Raw genomic sequence first — 25,709 nt, forward strand, 5'->3', positions numbered from 1 at the left:
CAAACAATATTAACAGGTAATTAAAAATATGAACTATAGGAAAGTTTTTAATTCTCATGGAAAAAATCAAATTCTTTTAATCTTAAATTAACATACAATTAAGGCATAATAATAGTATAGATAGAATACTAGTTAACAATGATGAGGATGAGGAGGAGAAGGATGATAGGCAGAGAAAGGAAGAACTGAATGAACCATAGCACCTTACTATAAAGATTTTTGGTGTATTTAGGGCCTTGATAGAAACTCATTAGAAAGCACATTAGTAATGGATTACAAAAGTATCTGTATGCTTTGATTCCATTTCCATGAGCCAAACTTATATCAGAAATGATAAGGAAAAAGCTATCTATGAAAATATTCAATGAGGCATAATTTATATTAGCCAAAACCTAGGGGAAAGTTTAAAAACAAAAACATGAGGAATAGTTCCATAAATGATGGTATATTCATTTTATATGATTTACTTTGTAATGATAAATTGCTAACTAAGAAAGAATGGATAAAGAAAAAAAGAGTCATAAAGTAAGTTAGGGAAAAGTAGTGTGCAAAATCAGAATACAGCATCATTCCAGAGCTCCAGCATCCAGGCTTAGCCATATAATGTCTTTGTCATTCTTATGGCAGTAGATGAGAGAAATAGAGTGTGACCATTTCTCCTTCTCCTGCTAGTGCACTATCTATGCTTTGTCCTGCTACGTGTTTATACATACTTAGGTGAAGAAACATAAGTAACATTTGCCAATTTTAAATCAGGTAACTTGTCCATGAATTTAAATTCTTCTCTCTGAAGTCCTCACTAATGGTGTGCCCCTCAGATTGGTACCTGAACTCATTTCCTCTTAACAGGACATTATCCCTGGCACAATGTCATGAATCAAGACTGAAGGAGACAAACTAATTGCATGCTTTCAATTTGTGAAAAATTTTCTCCCTATCACAACTAGTTACTAAATTTTAATGCAAATATCATGCACATCACCTCAGCAGGAAAGATAAAATTCCCACTGGCCCGGGGTCAGGATGCATTTGCTTCTTCACATTTAACACAGTGATTGTGAAACTCAGCTCTGACAGGATTGGCATGTGAGGAAAATTGATGAGGGCAGAACATCTAAGGAACAGAAGCAGAAGAGGCAAGCCCAGGATGGGCAGTATAATGCTTCAAGGACATGCCAGAAATCAGCCTGAAGCACTGAAACATGTTTACAAGTAGTGACAGAACCATCAAGCTCACACTGCCATCAAGAATGGGGCATATTATTGTGAAATGATGAGACGAAGACTGGGTTGCAGTTTAGAGTGTGGCTGTCCCAAGAGAACCACTGGATATGGGATGGAAAGACACCATCACCTGTGAAACAGCATTGCCAAAAAAGACCTATTCATCTGTCAGACTTAAACTTAACTGATCATTTCTTTATCATGGGCAGATGATCAATTAGAAATCAAGAAGTGACATCTTCCTGGTAGTTCAGATTTTCACAGGAGATGTTTTTACAATTTTATTCAGTTCCTCAACTTAGGAAAAAAAAGTCCTGCCATTGTTCAAGTCAGTGTGGGGAAAAAATCACTTAATTGTGGTAATAGGTAACATAAAGCCAGGTAAAGGGCTGCTGAGTATGATACATATATTAGAACATTGCTGCATATCAAAGACGAATAAACTAGTCACACCTTAACAAAAACAGTAACTGGTCAAAGTAAATGTCAGCAAACCCTGAAAAGTCTATCCTGATGAAATGAGATTTTCCCTGGGTATTTTGCATAAAGCTAGAGGTTTGTCTCATGCATAACTGCTTTCCTAAAACAGTAATCTCAGAAGACAGCTTCATCTGTCTGTTCTGAAATCAAATTTTTCCCTTTCTAGACATGCATTAATTGCTGATGACAGAAGGAATTTAACCATAGCAATTCACGTCTGTGTAAACATGTCATCAGTCCTTATCTCACAATCATGAACTTCTTTAGCATTTACTATTACTTATCTGAACATATATTTTGCTTATTTATTTTATTTTATTCCCTTCTCACTTAACTGTAAGCTCTGTGAGAATTTATGTACTTTTGTATCTGTTTTGAATATAGAAGCTATGTAATATATATTAGTTGCAGGATTAATAAAATCATTCTGCAAAGATTTTTCAGTTGGTTCTACCAACTGTAAAGAACAGTGGGAACATGATGTATAGAAGATTGTAGACGTGCACCTGATATGACTATATTGACTCTAACTATCAAGATCAAACACAATCTCTGAAATTATAGCATTATATGATAAATACTTTTAAAACATCAATGTAAAATTTAAAACAAATTTTAATATTTTATGTATGTCTGTAAATATTTAGATTTTTAAGGAAATACATTATGAGCTGTGGAAATTTAAAAATTGAAACAAAAACTAAACGACATCACCATTTCAACAAAAATTTTATCAATTAATTAGCAAGTATTTTTTCATATCTACCCTTTGGTTAAAAATTAGACTTTGATCCCCAAACTATACTTGATAAATTGCATCAAACTTTCCACTGGAGCTCAGCAAAATAACATTTCCTCAAATCAACCAACAAGTTGAGAATCTTCTTCAACTAATGCGCCTATTATTTTACTTAACAGATATTTATAGGATGCTGCCTAAATTCCAAGTATGACTCTGAAAAATTAAACATAGAATTGAAAAGAGAAAAATCTGCTTTCATAAAATCTTTCCTCTTATAAAGTTTATTTCTAGAAAGATGGAATTTAAAAAATGTGCAACTAAAAATATAAATATAATTATGTATGACAGAATAGTAGCTTATGAAATTGCTTAAAGGAATAATTCAAGGTTAATGGTATAAATAATGAAGTATTTATACGCCGGCCACGGTGGTGCACGCCTGTAATCCTACAGGTTCTGGAGGCTGAGACAGGAGGATCACAAGTTCAAAGCCAGCCTCAGCAACAGCAAGGCACTGAACAACTCAGTGAGACACTGTCTCTAAATAAAATAAAATTCAAAATAGAGCTGGGGGTGTGGCTCAGTGGTAGAGTGCCCCTGAGTTCAATCCCTGCTACCGCTACCAAAAAAAAAAAAAAAAAAAGTAAAGTAGATATTTTTTAGATTAAGTGGTTAAGAAAGACCTGAGGAAGAGACATTATAAAATACACCCAAATGAAAAAAGGGAAGGAATCATCAAGGCCCCTGAAGAAAGATCCCCCTAACCTGAACAAGTAGCAAATGCAAAGATTCTACATGGCAAATACTTTGTATGTGAAACTGTAAGATTGTAGTACATTAGAGAGAAGATGAATTTGTAAAGTTTGTTAGTCAGTAATCTATTACTGAGATAAAATACTTGACAAACTACCTGAGATAAAATACTTGAAAGGAAAAAAATATTTATCTTGGTTCACAGTTTCAGAGATTTTAGTCCTTTGTCACTTAGCCCTTTTGCTTTAGAGTATGTGGTGAGGTGACACATCATGACAGAAGCGCACAGCAGAAGAAATCTATCCATTTTATGGTGTTTGGGAAGCAAAAAGAAAGAAGATAGAGCCATAGACCCAATATCTCTTTAAAGAACATGCCTCCCTATGACTTAACTTCCTTACTTTAGGCCCCCACCTCCCAAAAGTTAAAGGCAAACAAATCTTTTGCAAAGGAGCCTTTGGTTGACATTCCAGTTTCAAATAATAATAGGTTGTCAGAGGGCAAATGAAATTGGATTTTAGAGCCTACTCTAAGAGCATTGGATTTTATGCTAAAAATAATGAGAAAACTATTCTGTAGTTTTCTATTTTTAGAATAGCACCCTGTTTTCTCTATGTGAATTATGTTCTAAGTACATAAGAAACAGGGAGACCAGTTAGGTCATTGCTGTTTCTAGTGGAGACAGTGTTGGAATATACTAAGCAATGGAGATGGTGCGAGGTCAGTTTGGGGATATATTGGGAAAGTAGAACTGGCAGGAAATAGTGGTAGGTAGTGATGATGCTGAAAAATGAAAGAGATCCATGAGGATTTTTAACTTGAGAAAATGGAGGACTGACGGAATTCTTCATTCAGATGTCCAACACTGTGGAAAGAATAAATTTGTGAAAGCAAACCAAGAGTTCTCATTCTGACATTAAGTTTCTGATGACTAACAGACATTCCACAGTTTGAGAAAGTTACTGGACCAAGAAGTCATACCTAAGTTATAAAGTGGAGAATCCTCACTGTACAAATGACTCTTAAAAGGCCGGATACAGAATAAGATCATGTAGTGTATATAGTAGAGATAAGAAGATGTCTAAGGACCGAATCCTGGTTTCCTCCAATATTTAGATGTTGGCATAAAGAAACTCTGGTGAGGAAAGGCTGAAGAAGAAGCCAGCCAGGCTTGAGGAGAACCAGTATACTTAGTGTACTAGAATCAAATGAAGAAATTGTTTTAAATATGAAGAGTGAAGAATGCTGTTGAGAATAGATAGAGTATGACAGGGTCCTGAAATTTCCCTTTTTTGGGTAAATTCCAGAGTGCTCTTCATGTGATACCTGTATTCATCATGTGTTCCAAGCACTTTAAATACAATACATTTGAACTGATTTCCTGGAATTCAATTATGCCAAACTTCAATATTACTTTATGTACTTGGTTTGGTCTTTGAATGGAAATAATGAAAGTTGATAGGCTACATTTGTATTTTCATATTAAGATTATAATTAGGTAAATTAAAGGAATTTTGTTGTGATAAGGTCATTATCCTAAATTGAGTTTGGTGGTCAATATTAGTGAATACAAATAAGGATAAATGCCCACATGGAGTAAAATATCCAAGTTGTCTAGAGTCCTCTCTTGTTACATTCATTTACTTTTATCTCTGCTTTCATCAATATTAAATTATTTAAGGATTGAGTAATTAAAGAGGGAAAAATCACACCTTAATTATTTCCTAATAATCTAATTCTGAATCTATTTTCTTTACTTTTTGAAGTTTTGCAGATATAGAAAAAAAGTCTATTTGCCTGTATACTTTGAATAATATATGGCAAAAAAATGTGGGTTAAAATGTTTTCATAATGAATAAAGTATCCCATGAAGAGACATTGGGGTTTATTGCCTCTACTGAAGTTATCATGCGGCCTCCAGGCCAAAGAATTAAATATCATGTCTTTGAACAACTATTTTTCTGATAAAATGAGATATAAAGATTGTTTATAAAAAAAGGAAATTTTTGATTTACGAGTTGTTCACCTGGCTGTTCTTTAAGATACACAGCATTCTCTGAGTGCGCTCATCTCCTGAGTGGATTTCATTTATTTTTTGCAGGGCAACTTAACAATGTTCCACTGGGTTTCCTCTCAGAATTCAAAGCATTAAAAACACGCCATTTGGGCATTGACTCAATTCTACTTAATACAATCAGAAAATACATTAAAAGGTATGTGATTCTCATTTTGTATATGTGACAAAAATTCCCATTATGAGCTAAAAATCATACAATGGTGAACAAAGCTAAAACCTGGATGAAGGCCCACATTTTATGAAGATGTATGCCCTGAATATGGAGACTGTATCGCCATTTGCTTCTTCATCTTGATGTTCTTATTAATGTCATCTCCTTTAATTTTCAAGAGAACCTTGTTTTCCTATTAGGAGGAAATCCAGGGATATAGCTAATTAGAAGGATACAATTGAACAGTGTTTGGCTCATAGCAGGCATTCAATAAATGGTGACAATTTATTTAATTAAGAAAAGAGAATTTCTGACAGAACCAATAATCAAATGTGTGTATATGGGTATGTACACAATTATGTGTGTGGGTATGCATGTGTGTGTAAAAAAATATTTTGATTATTCAGCAAGATTCCACTAAATGGTTTAACATATCAGTAGAGAATCTAGGGTCAATATAAGAAGGCAGATGTCTGGCATCTGAAACTTTTCTCCACTGAAAGCTTGGACTCCACCATGGGGTAGAGTGCATTGCAGAGGACATGTTCTGTTCATGCAGAGCACATCCAATGGAAACACAGAAGCAAGGAATTTTCCATTTGATTAACTCTTACTGGAGGGTTAAGTAAAGAGTAGGATAAAGGTGATTCAAGGACTATAGTAGCCAGTGATCATTTCTAGGAAGAACTGGTCTAAGATTTCGCACAGATACCAGACCACAATCCAGCAGATGAGGCCTCTTGTAGTTACCTATGGTGATAGGGGAACAAAGCAAATTGAGAGGGGTAATAGTTATGTAGAATCTCAACTCATTTCCCCCAGCCATTGGTCATGCTTGATTGAAGAGATTTCTAAGAGAGTTGTGTCCTTCTGAGAATAACAGCTTATTAGGATTGTAGCTAAAGTATTTTCAGAGTTTACATTAAAACTCTTATAAATGTATTGAAAGCCACAGTGTTTATATTATATTATCAGAGAATACATTCTGAAAACTATTTGTGGAATTTTGGTAAAGCATTAGGAAGTGTTAAATCACAGTTTTCTTATAAAACAAAAAAGGAGCAGGACTTCACTTAATGTATGTACATTAGATTTCAATAAAGAATGGATCTGTAGAATTTTGAAAGTTATATTTATTTTCAGTTTGAGGAAACATCTTTATAACACTCAAATTTTAAGAAATAGTCTAAGAAATCCCAGCCTTTAAATATATACTATAAATATATACAGTAATAAACAAAATGTTGAATGCATTTTAATTCAGCAGTGTAAAATACAGAATATTTCCACACCATTTTGTACTTGATTTTATTCTTACATTTTGGTATGCTTTTTTGTTATAAATACATGACTAGCACTCCTAAATGCCATTAAGCTTTTTATTGAAAAAAATAATTATTGCATTGAACTACACAGTCCAAGTAATTTGTTGAATAACCTAAAAAAAGCTAATTTGCATGTACAATAGTGCAATTTACTTAGCCACAGTATAGTAAAAAATGCTTTGAGCAGAGGATAGAAAATAAAATTATTGGTTATGCATCATATTGCCATACTATCACCCAGTTTATGTTAAATACATTAAATAGAATCAATATGGTGGGAATTTGCTGTAAACAACTACACAACCAATTTACATTACCAACTATTTTATAATTTCTCACATATTGAAGGAACTGAGAATTTTGAATGGTGGATGAGAAACCTTTTCTTGAAGTTGATTGTTTTAATACATGAATGTGTTTTGAAATCCACCCCCAAACAACTATTTTGAACAAAGATCAAGGTCTACAAATGAAGATTAAAGACCGGTGTTTATTAAGAACACACACACACACGCACTCATGTATGCACTCATACAAATTTTAATTTTCCTCATTTATTTTTATGCTTCTGACAAGATATTCTTGCTCTTGTTATTTAAGAAAAATGATGGATTGCAAAAGGAGGAACTGACTTTTGAGAAAGGAATTAAGAAAGTGGATTGGGAGCTTTCCTTCACATACAAGGCTGCAAAGAATGAAAAAGACCTTTTAGCTTATCTTTGTAATATTGGCTTATTTGAAACCTAACCATTGAGCCATTGCTTCCATTTTAATACAGCTTAATCCCAAGAAATACAACAATCACCTTCAAATGTCTACCTAATAGAATAAGTGGATAATATTTTTGCTGGAATGAAGTGATAACCTTTGAAAATCCTCTAGACCCAGGCTTATTGGCAGGAAAACTCATATTTTAGCTGGAAACTCATCTTATTGAAGTGGTTTCAGTCTGGAACACAAAGGGCAATCATGTGTTTTCCTGACTATTGCATGGAATTGGTCACCTACTTGCTTTTTTAATAATGTTTCTATCTGCCAATAAGAGCACATTTCTCTTCAAGAGTTCATCTAATTTAAGAAATCAGAATTAAACCCTTTCATGAGCTGTACTGGGCCCAAGATAAGCACTTGGTCAATTTTGTGCCCAAGTATATTACCTACATACGCTGATGTGTGATATTTGAGTACTTCAAACTGTGGGATTTTTTTTAGAAAGCTGGATCTGATCTTTATACATTTTTCTCCAGAATCTTTAACATTTTTTTCTAAATATTTGTGGGGAATTTTTAAGATAAGATTGAGAAATTTGCCACGGTTTGAGATGATCAGTATTGTTATTTCACCAATAGGGAGTCAGTTAATTATGAACACATTCTGGGGAAGGGCATCTGAACACACTCTTCATGTGCATGTGGAATGGTGGAATAGAGCAGAGCCATCTCTGTGTCTCCAGTTATTGTTTCAGATTCTGGAGAGGCATGATGTTTCTGGAGCAGCTTCAGAGTATTATAATGAAATTCAGAAAACTGTGTTGCTGCCCTCTTTGGAAGCTGTGTGAGTAAATGAGAATTTCATGTACTAAGGAGATAGATCCAGCAATATGATCCTGAGTAATTAGATTGATTAAATATTCCATTTAATAACGAAGTTTCATAGGATTAGTTTCTTTCAATATATTTCTATTCAGTGATAACAAAGGGATTGCATTGAGTCCTGGAAGAGACTGAAGAACGAGTCACCGACATATTCACTTTCTGTAAGTGGAAAAGAAATTTTAGGGGATTATTCTGTGAAATGTCTATCTAAGAAAAAAGCCCTGGGAATCAGGAACTTTCTAAATCATCTCCTATATTCTAATCTTTCCTATATTTTATTATATGTATAACATTTATAAAGGTGAACTTAAAGAGAATTTTAAAATACAGTTTTTATAGCTCCCTTGTGTTTTTTCTTGCTACTTTTGACAGAGAATGATTAAGACGTTGAACTTTCCCAAGTTTTCAGTTCTTCATACAAAGCATTTAGTTGATCAACCATATCTAAACACACTGAGGCAGTTGCATGGTGGATTAATGTTTTTATAGCCTTTCTTCATATTCTTTCAGTTTTAAACTGAGCATATATTAGTTTGACAAATACAAAAACTTTCCTCCATAAAGTAAATATGAAAGAGTAATATCATAAGGAGAACTGTTCCCTAAGAATCACGCAATAGACAGAAAAAGAATTTCAATGTCTAAATCAACTATAAAATAATAGTATAAATAATAGTGTAAATGTAAATAGTGTAAATACTGTCAATGTATTCCATCACAATGGAAATTTTAGGAAAAAGGAATCTATTTTAGAATTCAATACATATATATTTAGAATCCTTCATTTTATTTTTTTTCCCCTTAAGGCAAATTTAAAAATAAAATCTAGTGTTTGAGCTTCACCGATTTGGTGAAAGTCAGTTTTATAATAGTACCATTCCTGATGTGACATCACAACTTTATAGTTTCTCATCCTGCAGTACAATGCAGAAGTCTGTTTCTATAGTCCAAGATAGAAGATCTAAGGAGCACTTTCATCACTGTTAGTATAAGATGAATTAGTAGTTTCCAAGCCATAAATTTATATCAATTTATCTTTGCTAATCAAAACTAAGTGTCTAGTAGAGACAGGTTCTGTTTTAATCTTCTATGAGATTAAACTGTCACCAAGACAATTATCAAAATTAATCAGGTGCTTTGTCTTTTCCATATTACAACTTCTAGAGAATTCCCATGCTTACTCTATCTTGGTTTTGTATCAGCTTTGTTATTTGCTTTGGGAAATAATTATCCACATTATTATTTTTTCTCTGATGGGGATCATCTATTTATATAAGTGTACCATTTATTTTACTTTTTTGAATTTACCCAATGTTCATCAGTGGTCTCTCGTAGTCACTTTTATGGAGTATAGGGTTTCTGACTCTGTGACTGTTTGTTTGTTTGTTTTCATTTTGTCCATTTCTTTTAAATAAGCTCAGCTTGGTCACTGCTATATCCCAATCAAAACTCTCACCTTGCCAGTTTCTAATGTTATCTTGGAAACTGTATTTTTTTTCAAATTCACTTTATCTCTTTTCATTCTTTCTCTCTTCTATCTATGTCTGCTCCATCAAAAATATCCCATACCACTGTTTGCCAAGAATTACATATTTAACCTTTGAACCTTATTTTCCTTATTGGTAATAAGAAATGATAATAATGAGCTAAAAATACAGTCGTCAAATTTAAATGAGTGTATGTGGACCACATGAAACACAGCATGCCATCAGCAAACACATCTCTCTTCCCCCAAAGCCCTGCCTGAAAGGGGACACCCCTTTCCTCTTATAGTGAAGGAGGAGTTTGCATCCATACAAACACAGCATCTAGTGACCAAGCATCTCCTTTTCTGTTGAGCTTGATTTTTTCTGAAACACATGCTTATGGAAAAGGTACAGTCATAACTTTTTATATTACTATTTTGAGAATAGAAACTAATAAACCTAAGTAGATGACAAGCCCCAAATATAGAGGTGAGAAATGTAAATTCTATGGGCAGAAAACATTTTGAATGAATGTTTGAAGTCATTTGTCAAATCACATGGGTAATGATTTGATTGACCATCAAATTTTTTATGAATATCTAATACAATTAAATAAAATATTAAGTACTTCATGAGATTTTCTCAATGACATTTTCAAATGGTTTACTTCTACATTTATGCATGTATTAGCTTATGGTTTTGGAATAAAAGAATAAATAAAACTTAACATTTTAGTCCTGTAACATTTGAAAGATTGATCAATATCTTCTAAATATTACTTTGAGTATACTTTATTTTGATTACAAAATGCTATTTATAGTTTGTATATGTTTTCTTATAAAAACTTAAATATTGGGGCTGGAGTTGTGGCTTATTCGTGGAGCACTTGTCTAGCATGTGTGAGGCACTAAGTTCAATCCTCAGCACTGCATATAATTAAATGAATAAAATAAAATAAATCAACAACTAAAAATATTTAAAAAATTAAATGTTCTTAATTTTAGATATTATTGATATAATTGCAAAATTATCTTGAAATAATTTAATATGAAATAAAGCTAACTGGTATTTCACAGAAATTTGACACTAAAATTGGTGCAAAGATAATTTTTCATTGAAGAATAATTTTCAACCTGCATCAGTCAGAAAAATTCTTTGCATTTCTTATTTCCTTTGAAAATATTGATAGCTTAGCCAATAATTAAAGCAAATATTTTTAATAACTGATACATGTCATTGGCTGGCTTTTTATTATGTGACAAATAAAACTAAATGCACATTCATTCAATCATTCACTCTATGAACACAAAGAACGTAGGGTATTTTTTTTTCTATTTTTCTTTGTCATATTAGTGGGCTGCCTGATGTTTTTGCATATCATTTTGTAACATTATATGAGAAAAAAATTCAAAACAATTCTTTACCACTTTCCTGGTACATTTTCATAAAATTATTTTAAATTTGCCCTATTATTTTTTTTTCAGATAAAAGAAATTTTTAAAATGCTCCTGTTTTAATATTGATAATTCAGTCTCTTTATATATACATATGTGTGTGTGTGTGTGTATATATATATATATATATATATATATATATATTATATATATATTGTATATATATATGTCACATTTTGAATTGGCACCAATATTTTAAATCTTATAATAATCAGAACACTTTAAATATATCATTTTCTAGGCAGTGACAATTCATTTTATTTCTCCACAAAAGAAGCATTAATACCTATTAGTTCAAGTGTGCTGACATATTTAAGGCCTCTTTCCCTTCCTTTAACTGTTGCATCTAGCTGGAGCAAGAATGATGGCAAAGATCTTGACCTTGGATCACTGGTTGGATCAAAGGATTCAAGTGGATGATTGAAGCTGTGGCTGGATTTAAGTGGGGGCCAAACAATGTGGGGATAAATGCTGCAGGGGGCAGGGGCTGAAGTGCTATGTGAGATGGGTGAAAGGGGGCAGCTGTGACTAAATGCAGGGGGTGACCTGCTAAGAAAGTGGGGTGTGGGGGGATAATGGTTGGAGCCAGAGTTGAGAATGAGATAGGAGTAAAGTGTGGCTGTGAAAGAGGATGCAGATGAGCTATAGGGAGGTGACCGCTGTGGGAACTTATGGATGCAGAAACAGCGAAATGCTGCAGGAACGTGTGGTGGATGGTGGTGATGGAAGCATGCTGGTGGACTGGAACCGTCTGTACAGCCGAGGCCGGAGAGAAGGCATTGGGCCCAGGAGCAGGCAAAACTCGAAGATGCTTTGACAGGAGCTGTTTCTGCATATGCTGCTGGGCTTGCAGCTGTAGAAGCTTATATTTATCTATTTCATCAGGAGAAAATGTAATGGGCTGTTGAATTAAAGGGGGAGAGAGAGATTTATGACACTCTTCTAATTCATCTTCCACTCTGTCATGTTTCTGGATAGTTCTGTCATAGTGAGTGTTTATATTCCCCTCTACGTGATTCATATGCATGCTTACATCCTGTACGTCTAGATTTATTTGGTCCTCTTTGGTCTCCGTTGAATCAGTTATACTAGTATATCTATTAGACAGAAAAGCACCTGGGAAATCATTTGGTACTGGGTCACAGTTTGGAATAAAAGGTTGGACTTCACTAATTAAAGAGTTTGATTGTTCTTTTGTTGTGGTGTTCTTCTTTGTGTTTGGTGACTGAGAATCTGCTACCACATGAATTATACCTCGAGTTAGATGGTTATCACAATCGGTGTCTGTGAAAACAGTAAAATTATTTGTCTGTGAACCTTTGACTTTGTCTTTCTCGATAGTCCTTTGTACTGCATTGCCTTCTTCATTTCTTCTTTTTCTCGTGTATTGTCTTTTTTCAGACAAAGGCGATGTTGGTCTGTTACTACCGGGTGACACGAGTTGAAATGTGCACTGGATTTCTGAATGAGTCTGTGATTCATTTTTATAGCTGTTTGAAGAAACTTCAAAGTTTGTTGATTGTTCCTGAAACCTCTTGGTCTGCACTCTTTCTAAAAGGCTTTTGGCTGTCAGGGGGCTCCTTTCTCCTTCTCTAATGTTCAATTCTGTGGTTTCTGAAGGGCCACTGGAACAGTTTCTTAGAAGGCAGCTGACAGTCCCTGAGTCACACTGGCCACGCTTCACTTTTCCCAGATCACAAATGTGAGGGCTGTCCAAAGACTCTTGACTCCTCTTGTTTTTATTTAAGCAACAAATTCTCTCTCTTGAGTAAGATCCAAATCTATTGTGCTGCAGTCCCTGGCAATTAGTTGGGTTTTCACAGGAAACCTGTGAGCCAGACTCACAATGAATGATTCTCGTGGATTTTGGCCCTGAAAATTGTTGATTTTTACCCCATTTATACCTTTCTCGGCAGTGACAATGTCTATGCTTGGAGTATTTTTTATTCTTAAATGACTCCCACAATTTACAGTTCCTGTCTCTCTGTGTTTCTGACTGCAGGAAGTTGCTCTTTGTTATTTCACCAGACCAGTAGAGGCAATTGTGCCTTTTGTGTTTCTGTTTGTGCCTCTCAACTGAGCTGTCTTCTCTTTTACAAAAGTAGAGAAAATTACTACTGCTGTTACCATTGGGCCCATGACTTGAACAAATGCTACTCAAGCTGGGAATGCTGCTAAGGGATGTGTCCAAAGGGCTAGACTGTCCACTCAGAGATGACTTTGGAGAACATCTCTTATAACTTTGGTTTCCACATCCAGAAGCACTGCTGGCTGTGTTGATACTGTTGCTATTCAAAATCACACTGACATCCTTCCCATAGTCGCTGTGACCCCCTACTATATAAGGACTAGAATTCCAGGTGAATTGGTTTTCATCTTCAAATTCTGAATGAGGATCACAGTGAATCAGTTTATGCTTTTTGGTCCTAGAGATGTGAGGCGGACAGGATAGACCCTCATTTGCATCATTAAGAACTACTCTTCCACAACTTTGCCAATGGGTCCTTGAAGATTCCTCAAGTTCATTATCACTGTTATTATTATTGTTGTTGTTTCCTACACAGTCCTTTAGAGGTGTATCAAGGTAAGCAGGCACTTCAGGACTTTTCAATTTCAAATTACTTGCACTAAGATTATGATCACTGTTATTTGGCTCAGAATCATCATAGCCCAAATTATATTTTCTCCGGAAATTTTCCCAATCTGGATTAGCTATCATCATCTTTGGTTTCAGAGACTGATTCTCTTCTAGGATCAATTTTTGTTGGTCTTTGATTAAACCTGAGATGTGGCTCTCTATTTTTGTCTTCATTTCCAAGGATTCCTTGCCCAATTTTGTTTTTAAATCCTCTGGATTATGGCCATCTTTCGTGTTCCGAGAAAGTTTAAAATCAAAATATAATGGGTTGCAACCATAAGAGATACAGGGCTCTGTTTTTGTAAAGAGCAGAAGTTCCACAGGCCACTGGAGAGTGGTGTGGCCATCTTTGCTTTGCACACGGAGGAAAGGCAGTGGTTTGGGTGTCATATCATGGGGATACCCCTCTTTCAGAAGTCTTTGCATATCTTTGCTAACTCTTTCTGTTTCTTCTGAAGATTTGTCTCGGTTCTGCATTCTGGAATTGGGATTCAAACACAGTGTACTCTTTTGTTCACTTGACTCTGGTGATGAAAACTTATCCAGACATTTGAATACCTTGGCATCACTGTGCTTGTACATGTTTGGTGGGTTGGAGGAAGCATGTGCTTGGCAGGGGTAATTAATGCAGTTTTCAGAAGTGTTCTTCAATGTATTTCTAGTTCCTTTCTCTTTACTGGAAGGAGGAAAATCTACATCTGAAAGACTGAAGTTAGATTTAGAGAAAGAAGCCTGAATGCCAATTGAATTTTCCATTGTCTCATCAATGGAGTCATTTTTCTCTTGCAAAATTTTAGAGCTCAGGGAGAAGGTGTTGTGTAAAACACTCTCCAGATGGCTTGGTGAGATGTGTGCTTCTTTTTCCTTAGAGGGGTGTGTATCCTCTTTTGCAAGCCTACAGCACTTGCATTTCTCCACTGTTTGTTTTGCTTTATAGGTGGGTGACTTGTTACTATCATGGCTTTCTTCTGTGTTCTCACTGAAAACTGATGCGGAAGATTCTAATTTTAGATGCACTTTTTTTGAAAAAGAAAATGATACTCCTGTTCTGTGATTTGTATTGCTGAGATCTGAAGATGTCTGTGGTATCTGATTTCCAAACAAACAACGTCTGTCCGGTTGTAATTGGTGTCGATTTGGCATGGGAAACCGCTGTTTATCAGAGGTGCTTCTGGGGAGATTCTTTCCCTTAAGGAGAAGTGTACTCTTCATGCATGATACTTTTCTCCCATTCTTAACTGGGAAAATTCCCTGCTGGAGTTGCTTTTCTATGGTCATCCTGGGGGCTTTGAATGCTGGTCCACTTCCAGAAACACTGTAAATACAATGAATATTTAAATGATTAAGACATTAGATTTGGAATTGTAGCCACATGTGAACATTTCATGGTGTTTCTATGATGAATGATTCCACCACTTATGAGCTAACTACATCTAACCATTTATCATGCTTGTACAGTCAGTATAAGAGTTCTATAGGGGCTATTTCTAAATCGTTTTATTTAAGTGTAGTATTTTAAAATTAGTAAAAGGCAATAGCAAGTGAATATTTTATACTAGCACTGCAAAAGAAAATAAAGTGTTGTGTTTCCAATATACTATACATCTTCTAGAATAGACTGACTCTTTGGAATGCAGATTTAACATATTTCATAAGAATTTTCCAATCAATGTATTCACATTAAGAAATTAAATAGAATTAAGACAACTTTGAAGGTATTAAAATAGTTCTTGGGCTGGGGTTGTAGCTCAGTGGTAGAGCGCTTGCCTAGCATGTGTGAGGCACTCGGTTCGATCCTCAACACCACATAAAAATAAATTTAAAGAAAGGTATTGTGTTCATCTACAACTTTAAAAAATTTCTTAAATTTGCTTTATACATAAGTTCTAGCCTTTTGTTATAGTTCTAAAATTGCCTTGTGCTTATTTAATTTCAAAACAAGGTAGTTAGTTCTTTCTTTATGACTTACCACATCTTTTACTGATCATAATAAAGACATAAGAAAGTAATGGGTATTTACAAGTTGTCTCGATATTAACAATGATTTTGAAATATTTCTTTTGCTTCTAACTGACCAATACATTTTTTATAATCTGCACATGTATATTATTTGTCTTATAAAGGTTTTAAAAGATTATGCATTCTACTGAACTTCATTAGTAATTCGAAGAGAAAAACAGAAATGCCAATATGTTAGATTAAAATGATTTCTCCCTTTAATGTTCTACTTATAAACATGCAGCTTCAAGAAAGGCTTTATGGGGGTAGGGGGAGTTGTGAATCACATCATTTAACTCATTGTTTACTTTGATGTGAATTTCTTTTCCTTTATCTTTTTTCACGTGCTTGGAAATGTTACTGGAGATTGTGGTGTGCTCTTTGCTCTTGGGCTTTTGCATAATTTCAGGCAACATACAAGAAGACTTAGTGGAAAATACAGAAAAGTTTATTACAAGGAAAAGGAGAAGGGAAAAAGGGCAATCTCATGGGAGAAAGTGGATCCTCCCAGATAGGAAAGTGATGTGCACACCTTTGTTTCCCAGTTCTGTTTGGGGTCCTAAGGAAGTTTCTAGAGAGTCCAGCCTAAGTACCACCGCTCATGTTTTGACTGAGACTAGGATTCCATCACAGATATTTTTTTGTTTTGTTTTAATCAGATTTTTAAGTCCCTAATGCACATGATATTACCCATACATACCTGAGTGGGGAACCCATGGGGATAAGGAGGATTTTACCATTAATGACATGCTGGAGACTGAAAGGCAACTGTGGATCACCTTAGCCTTCTCTGACAGGGGTTCTAATTGGAACTCGCTTTTCTACAGATTCTATAGTCAGTTATCTCTGCTTTTAATTATCTTGTTTTTCTGAGTCTTGGAGTCTTTGATTTGCATAAAAATCATAAAACTATCCCCCTTCCATGTGTTCTCATTGGTAGGCTGGCCCTTACAATAGGTCTCCAGGTTATTTGCTAAGGATTGTAACATATCCTATTGACTTAGCCAGAGTGGCCCTAGGTAAATTGCTTTTTATTAACAAAGCATGTGGGCTGGGGCTGGGGCTCAGTGGTTGACTACTGGCCTAGCACATCTGAGGCCCTGGGTTCGATTCTCAGCACCATGTGTAAATAAAGGTATTGTGTACAGCTACAACTAAAAGTAAAATCAATGTTTAAAATCAAAAAAGCATGTAACGTGGGGGATGGCAGCACATTATCCTCTTGACTTCATATTCCTACTGCTTATGTCTAGCTGCTACCTGTCAGAAACACCTATGGTTGTTTTTATCTATTTTGGATTTTTATCTAGTTATTTGTTTCTAGAATATAAAGTATTAAAATAACATGCAACACTTATGTTATTATGATACTACATTATATTAGTGCTGAGTCCTTCTCTGCAAAATTCTTTGTTGTTGGCTTCACCTATGACTATTTGGTCAATCAGCATAGACATGTATAGTCACATTCCTTTTGTCTACTAAATTTAATATACTTTGCTTCATTGTCTTTATATTTTAATATTAAATGCATTTTTAATTAGCCATTAATTTTATAATGTATCAGCTATTCATTAGTATGATTTTATAATTTTTATTTTTTATTTGTATAAAATATATTTATTATAGTTGCTTAACATATGATATATATTCTTCAGGTTTTTTACTATTATTCCTTGATTACTTTCAGTTTAAATTCATTCTGTGGTGTCTCTGGATATTGTTTTATTCTTGTCCTTATTTCTTGTACTGGAGACTTTGGTAAAATTATTGACTTTCCTGAATATATCCTTTAGGTCTTATGTTTTATTTTGATATTTTTCTGCCTTAGTCTTTTGCTCTCATTCAGGGAGAATTTCTCATATTTAATTTTAATTTAACTGACTCTGTTTCTTAAAATATTACAATCTGTTGTTATTATGTCCATATGAATTTTAACTTACAAGCAATAATTTAGTTTTCAATGATTTCAGACTTTGTCTCTTCTCATGAATTAATGACTATAGCTTTAGAGTTAAATTGTTCCCCTGAATCTTGTAGAAAATTAAATTTAGAAAGTTTCTATGACTGATCTCTGTTTCTTATAGCAACTGTTTCCCAAGGAAAACTATCTTCTTATTCATTACAATATTCTCCTTTTGTTGAATCTCTTCATGATCTTTAGAAAGGTGATTTTAGGCATACCTCATATGAAGAATTTGGAGGAACATTCTAAGACACTGTATGGGGTATTGAATATTTTTTTCCAGCATGAAGAAAAGTGGAAAACTCAGAGTTTTACTGTAGTGTTGCTGATATTTTAAAATACCTGTAGCCTGGGGATAGAAGTGAAGTGAACAAAAAGGACAGGCAGCTAGTGTAGATAGATGATCGGATCAGGATGGGAAAATGGGGAATGGTTCCAAAGGAAAAGAAATAAAATGCTAATACCTTCAGGACACTTTCCCTCTTCCTCACCTGTTGCCAGGGTTACCTGCCTCCAGGGAACTGTTTCTCCCAACTAGGAGTTGTTAATGAAGTACCTCCTGGGTGGTTCCCTTCCTGCCAAAAGGGCTGGAAGGGGCACTTGTGGAAGGCTTCTTTACCAGCTTTTGGTCACATAAACAAGATAAGGGAAAGAGGGGACATGAGAGAAAGGATGAAAGGGACAGGACACCCCCACACACTCCCCAGATGCCAGCTCTGGATCCCCTTCTTTCCCCCCCAGGATAAATCTGTCTCTGTTCTGTCCTTTAAATAAAACTTATTTTCTCTGCTTGTCTTGGTGTTTCTCAGGTGTTCAGACTTCCACACCATGAAATGGCACTCAGATCAGATTGGATTCTCAACACTAGTATCAGAAGCATAAGGTTCAGAAATAGCTGCAGTCCTGAACTTTGTCTTGGTCCCACAGACTCTTTTCCATATTTTTCAGCCACACTTTGGTTTAAGAATTATGCTTCTGAATTAAGTCACTTCCTCCAAGAATTTAGGACAATGTGATGTTATTGGTACTCTACTGGGCAGAAATGAGCTCACAATATGTGCATTATCATTTTTCTTTCTGAGATTCCATTATGATACAGATATTTTAATGCTTCTATTTTATATTGCAAATACATACTTTGCTTAATAATATTTTTTTATTATCCTGGCAATGTTTTGTGCATCTTCTTGCTTTGATATATGTTAATCTAAATGTTCTTTCCTGATGGCTGTTTTATTTTACTATTTATCTCTCTAAAGTGCAAGCTTCTTCCTCTTACATGCTTTTAAATATTTTAAACCTCTTTATTTTAATTTTATTTTTTTGTTATGCTTTGTTCTTAAATTCTGGTCCTTAATTTTTGTTTTCATTTAAGAATCCAATTTGCATGTACGATTATAGATTTTTGACAAATTTTCATGTTTTATCCTCACTGTTAATCTATTACAATGTATTATAATCTCATTTTCATGCTTTAATTTTTTTTGATTTGTTGATTTTTAAACTTTAATTTTCTTTATTGTGAATTGAATTTATTTTTATTATTTTGGAAAATCCTAATTTTCTACCCTCATGGTAGAAATTTTAAATTCTGTTATTCTAATACAAGTTTATGTATTGTAATATTATTAAAGCTTTAACTTTTTTCCAGTTTTATTGAAGTATAATTAAGAAATAAAAATTGTATTTATTTCAGGTGTATGACACAATGATTTGATATATGTATCCATTGTGAAATTATTACCACAATGAAATTAATTGACATCTATTATCATGTACAATTACAGTGGTATAGATGTAGGGGAGTTAGGACACTTAGGATCCACTATTCTGGCAAATTTCAAGTAAACAATATAGTATTATTAACTATAGTCACCAGTCTCCACATTATATCCTCAGAAATTATATCTGAAAACTTGTGTGCATTAACTAAGACCTCCCCATTTCCCTTATTCTCTAGCATTTGGCAACCATGCTCTGTAAAGCTTTAATTTTTGAAGTTATCTCCTCATTATTTCTTTCATTCTCTTCTTTAAAGCTTCTTTGGTTTCTCTTTGTGTTTTTTAACCTAATTATTTTTATTCATAATAGCTAGTCAGAAAGCAACTATAGGGGTAATCCTTTAAATCTTATTAATGGATTATCCATTCTAATAGTTCCCTCAAAATTCTAATACTAAGCACATTAAATAAATGTAGAATTTAGTTCTCTTCTGTACAAAAAGTATATTTTCTAAACAGGAAATAAAACTTATTAAAACAACATGATTTCTTTAAGGGTATTATTTTCTAATGTCCCGTTATTCAGCTCTTATAAAAGGACCTTCATATTCTCAGAATCAACAGTACAAAAATTTGTAAATGTTGCAAGAATCTCCATATCAAGGTATACTGTTCCTAGGCGTAAACACCTATTACAAGTTTAGACACAGAGAGTGAATATCTGCTTCTCTATAGAATATCTAGTCTTGCTGAGGATCCTGGTTGAATGAAACTATCAACAGAAGTTGATTGCCCTATATACAACCCATTACCAGTTTTCCGCCACCATTTACCATCAATCTGATCCAAATATTTTACTCTGGCTAAGTTTGCCTCTCTTTCCCAAGGCATCATACAAGAAGTTTGTTATCTGGATCATCCTACTCAGAAGCCCTCATTATGAGGACAAAGGACAAAGTACAAAGAAGAGTTATCTAGGAGAAGGGCAATATAAATTATATTTTTCTTGGTCTTTTCATTTTTAATTTGATTTGTTAATTAAGCTACCAAAATAGAAATATTTAATAATTTCACTAAGGGATTTCCCTGAGGTCATGAAATTGTTTAAGATAGAATAATTGGCTAGAGGACAGGTAATAAATAACATCAAACAAGAAATAATTTTCCTGGTTTCAAGTCCTGTGTCTGGAAGTTTCATCCTTTTCCTAAGAGTATGAACACATTGCCACATACAGAGCCTGCCAAGTCTACAGAGGATACCAACCCACATGTGCTTAAGCTTGTGTTTGTAGTAAATGAGGTTTCCAGAAGGACATCTGAAACTTAATAGAATGAATGTTTTAATTTGGAGTACCATAATGGGTAGCTCAGGCAAACTTAGAAATTCAAATAATACATGATTATTATTATCATAAATATCAACTGTCAACATCCTCATCCCATCCCCATCCCCATCAACATCCTTAGGGCTCCTTTGAGCCTTTAAACATCCCAAAGCAAACTACAAGTGTGAGTAGAAAGGTACAAGTGAGACATCTTCCATAGTAGCAAAACAACTACAATTATGTTTGTTAAGGTTACTCAGATTTATAGCACAGCCAGACAAATCTGGCCTAACCTAAGAGGATCTATACTAAGGATGTTTTTCTATGATCTGACCCATTTTTCATGATCTGACCTATTGCATCTCAGAATTAATCATGTAGCAATTGGCATCTTCTCAGGACTTTTTCCTGTATCCTACCATTACCTACCAGTAAGCATGTGACTTGTTCTTCTTAAGTTCTATTTTCCCAAAGACAATCTGATACCTTATGTTTAATATCATGAATAACATGTTGTAAGTTCCTTGTATTGGCTGGTAAAAAATTCCAGCACCAAATGTGTTTTTTGTCTCTATGATTGTTTGGGACCTTAGTGCTTCATTTTTGTATTAACCTCACTTCTGGATACATATTGTGCTTTTATTTTTTTCTTTATACTAAATTTCTCATTTATTTTTAATCTGATTATATATTATGTTTCTCATAAAGTTAATTGAATTACTCTAAGAGTTATAAATACATGAATATATGTAAGCTGAATATTATTTTCACTCATAGTTGAGGCTAAAAAAATAAATATTGCCTTAGAATCACACTTCAAGTCTAAAATTTTACGGTATTATAATTAAGCCACTCACTCCTATTATTGTATATTGTTTTCCTTTTAAACAACAGGGGTTTAAATTCTGGCACAGAGCTATAAATTTCACAATTCACCAGGCTGCTGTCAGCTGTATTAATTAGCTACATTAGTGTTATACTTTATGATTCATATGAACACAAATCACAATTTACTAATTTAATTGCATTCCAGGTAACAACTTTGAAGTATTCAGTGGTTCCAAGCTTTTATAAAATGGCTATTTTTCAGCTACAAGAATGTATTAGTGTAATGCTTGTTATAATTATCAATTTAAATGCCACTGTGTGGTAAATTTAACTGCATTAATTACATCTTGTTTGTCGGCCAATAACAGTGTCATTTATTCTAGATTTAGGTGTATACAGGGGAACGGACAGAAGATGTATCCCCACCCCCCCCAAAAAAAAGATGCATTGTTATTTATGGATTTTAAATTATTATTAAAAAACCTACATTACTGAGGAACAACATTAATTCATTTGAATCAACTTGATAAAATAAATACTAGTATATTGGAATAATTCTGGGATCATTTCATTTAAGGGCACATTAAATTAACATTGGGAAAGAAAAAAATCAGATCATAAAAGTAATTAATTTATAAGCCTTTAACTATTGGAAATATTGGCCCTCAGACATAACTGTTGAACCAAGTAGATTTTAGTTAGAGTGAACTAAGAAGAGTTTTTCATTGGAATTTTCCCAGAGGCAGAAGGGAATTCTGAAGCATCTTAGATCCTTCTAATTCTCACCATTCAGACTGCTGCCTTAACTCAGCCAGCTGATGAAGTCGTTTAAGTGCTTTTTCTTGTTTCTTCTCATCTTTCCATGACTTGGAAGCCACATTTCGAGCAAATTCCCGCTGCTTTAGTTCTTTCAGTCTCTGTAGAAAAAAAAGAAAAACAGAAAGGATACCATAAATAAGTAATATATTATTTTCAATCCACCAGGCTCCTTATTAACCCTAGTCCCGAGTGCAGAGATAAAAGGTAAAAGATACAATAGTAGATAAATGTAGATGTTAACTAGCTTATTTTTCAAAGCTTGTCAGATTCACTAAAGAAATGTGTTGCTAGCTGGACCCCAGTCCTTGCTGAGATCACCCTGGCTACACAACTACAACCATCAGAATGTCTGTGAAAACACAAATGAGACAAACATGAGAAATACCAAGGGGTATGAAGGAGGAGATTATAGGATGTGCTTTCCTCCACTCACCTGTAAAGATACTCATTAAATTCAATGGGTGGAAAAAGCTTCTTTCCATCAGTTGCTTCTGTTACCATGAAATGTTTAACTCAAAGCTCTAAATGTAATTTTAGTTCACTTTTTAGGTGAAGATATGTATCAAATGCAGACTTCTATATTGTATCCAGAATGAGAAAAAAAATGGGTCAAGGATTTAAAGCTTCAGGATAGAGAATTTGCCTTGCTTTATTTAAATTAACCTACATTTCTTTTAATTAATCTTTTCTCTAAAACAATTGAGTTATGTGCAGAATGGATGCTGCCCATTACCTGTTTGTATTTCAACTTCAGAACCTGCCACTAAGCACACTTTTTTTTTTTTTTTTGAGAGAGAGAGAGAGAGAGAGAGAGAGAGAGAGAGAGAGAGAGAGAGAGAATTTTTTTTTTTTTATTTTTTAGTTTTTTGGCAGACACATCTTTGTTTGTATGTGGTGCTGAAGATCCAACCCGGGCTGCATGCATGCCAGGCGAGCGCGCTACCACTTGAGCCACATCCCTAGCCCCTCTAAGCACACTTAATGATATTGAATGAATTGAGAAATAGCTACAATCAAATAAAGATCTTTACATTTGAGGCTTAATCCTGAATTGGGAGTGCATTTGAAGATTAATGTCTCTTAACACATGCAATGTGATTTTAAACAGTCTAAAATTTGTATCTGTTTAATCTGCTTTTAGTTCTCAAGTCAGGTTTAAAGGATGTTCCCTGGATATGGAAAAAACAACAAAGCTATCAATACCACTGGAGCAGACTCTTTTCTACAGCTAGAACAAGGACCAAAATCTTCAATGCCCATTAGCTTCATTCTTGAAAGGGAACATGTTCTACCTACTTACTGGAGTGGAGGCTTGTCTTATGAGCAAAAGCCTTTCAGAAATTGTCCTACCCAATTTAGAAGCACCCATAAAATGCAGTTTAGCTGTGTCAAAGAGAGAAGAGGGCTATTTTGAAGAACAGGAACGGGTCATATATTTTTTCTTTTGGTTATTAATAAACACAAAATACTCTATATTTATTTGTTTGGTATTTCCAGCATATTCAACTTTCTTAATCTAGGAGAGGAATTTGATCCATTGGTTTATGTAATTATTGGAATCTTATTTGAAACTTTGGGGAACACCGGTTTTTTTCATTAGCTTTCAGATTTCAGGACTACTTCTATTTTTTTAGCTATGTAAATGATTATGCATTTGGTTTCATTCACCCAACAACAAATGCTGTTTGTAACATGTTAATTTCTACTATTACTCCTCTGGGAAACAGCAATGTGCAAATCAAATATTTTTCCCTTCCAGGGAGACAAACAAAGAGGTTCTTTTTACAAGACAGTGTTGCTTCTTTTTTTAAATTTTTAAAAATTTTTAATTTGTTCCTTTTAGTTATACATGACAGATAAGTATATTTTGACATATTAAGCATACATGGAGTATATCTTATTATAATTAGGAACCCGTTCTTGTGGTTGTACATGATGTGAAGATTCACTATGGTGTATTCATGAACATAGGAAAATTATGTCTGACTCATTTCACTCTTTCCTATTCCTATCCCTGCTCCCTTCCTTTTACTCCCCTTTGTCTAATCCACTGAACTTCTATTCCCCCTTTCCCCTTGTGTTTTAGCATCCACATATCTGAGAGAAAGGTTGACCTTTGTTCTTTGGGATTGGCTTCTTTCACTTAGCCTGAGAGTCTCCAGATCCATCCATTTACCAGCAAAAGTCATAAAGTAATTTCTTTTTATGACTGAGTAACACTCCATTGTTTCTTTTTTTTTTATTGGATGTTCACAACTTTACAAAGCTCATGACAAATCATATTTCATAAATTAGAATCAGCTGGGTTATGAACTCCCATTTTTTCCCAAATACAGATTGCAGAATGACATCGGTTACACATCACATTTTTACATACTGCCATAATAGTGACTGTTGTATTCTGCTACTTTTCCTATCCTCTACTATCCCCCCTCCCCTCCCCTCCCATCTTCTCTCTCTACCCCATCTACTGTAATTCATTTCCCTCCATGTTTGTTATCCCATTCCCCTCGTAAACTCTTAAATGTAATTTTGTATAACAATGAGGGTCTCCCTCCATTTCCATGTGATTTCCCTTTTTTTTCTCCCTTTCCCTCCCGCCTCATGTCTCTATTTAATGCTAATCATTTCTTCCTGCTCATCCTCCCTGTTCTGTTCTTAGTTGCTCTCATTATATCAAGGAAGACATTTGGTATTTGTTTTTTAGGGATTGGCTAGCTTCACTAAGCATAATCTGCTCTAGTGCCATCCATTTCCCTGCAAATTCCATGATTTTGTCATTTTTTAGTGCTGCGTAATACTCCATGGTGTATAAATGCCACATTTTTTTTATCCATTCATCTATTGAAGGGCATCTGGGTTGATTCCACAGTCTAGCAATTGTGTATTGTGCTGCTATGAACATCGATGTGGCAGTATCCCTGTAGTGTGCTCTTTTAAGGTCTTCAGGAAATAGTCCGAGTAGGGCAATAGCTGGGTCAAATGGCATTGTTTCTTAATAGGGGTGCACACAACATACTTTAGAAGCATACAGGAATAGTTAGAAGATTTGTTGTGTTGATGGAACAGTCAAAATTAAAATGTTGAAGGAACACAGAAACTGGGAGAGAGACTGGGACTAAAGACATCTGTTCAGATTTGCACTTG

General features: G+C 34.3%; 1 protein-coding gene across 1 annotated transcript in view; it reads right to left on the minus strand.

Moving 5' to 3' along the window:
- Positions 1–11,613: 11,613 nt before the first annotated feature.
- Positions 11,614–25,709, minus strand: part of ZNF804B (zinc finger protein 804B) — a gene marked incomplete at its 3' end in the record, with an annotated part of 520,665 nt that continues 506,569 nt past the window's right edge. Inside the window, exons 3-4 of the mRNA XM_081287342.1 lie at positions 22,530–22,660; positions 11,614–15,220 (exon numbers count right to left, since the gene is read on the minus strand). Of these exons, the coding sequence (XP_081143468.1) occupies positions 11,614–15,220; positions 22,530–22,660 (3,738 nt within the window). The remainder of the gene's footprint in view (positions 15,221–22,529; positions 22,661–25,709) is intronic.

This window comes from Spermophilus citellus, assembly GCF_964194105.1.
Source record: "Spermophilus citellus genome assembly, chromosome: 3".
NCBI lineage: Eukaryota > Metazoa > Chordata > Mammalia > Rodentia > Sciuridae > Spermophilus > Spermophilus citellus.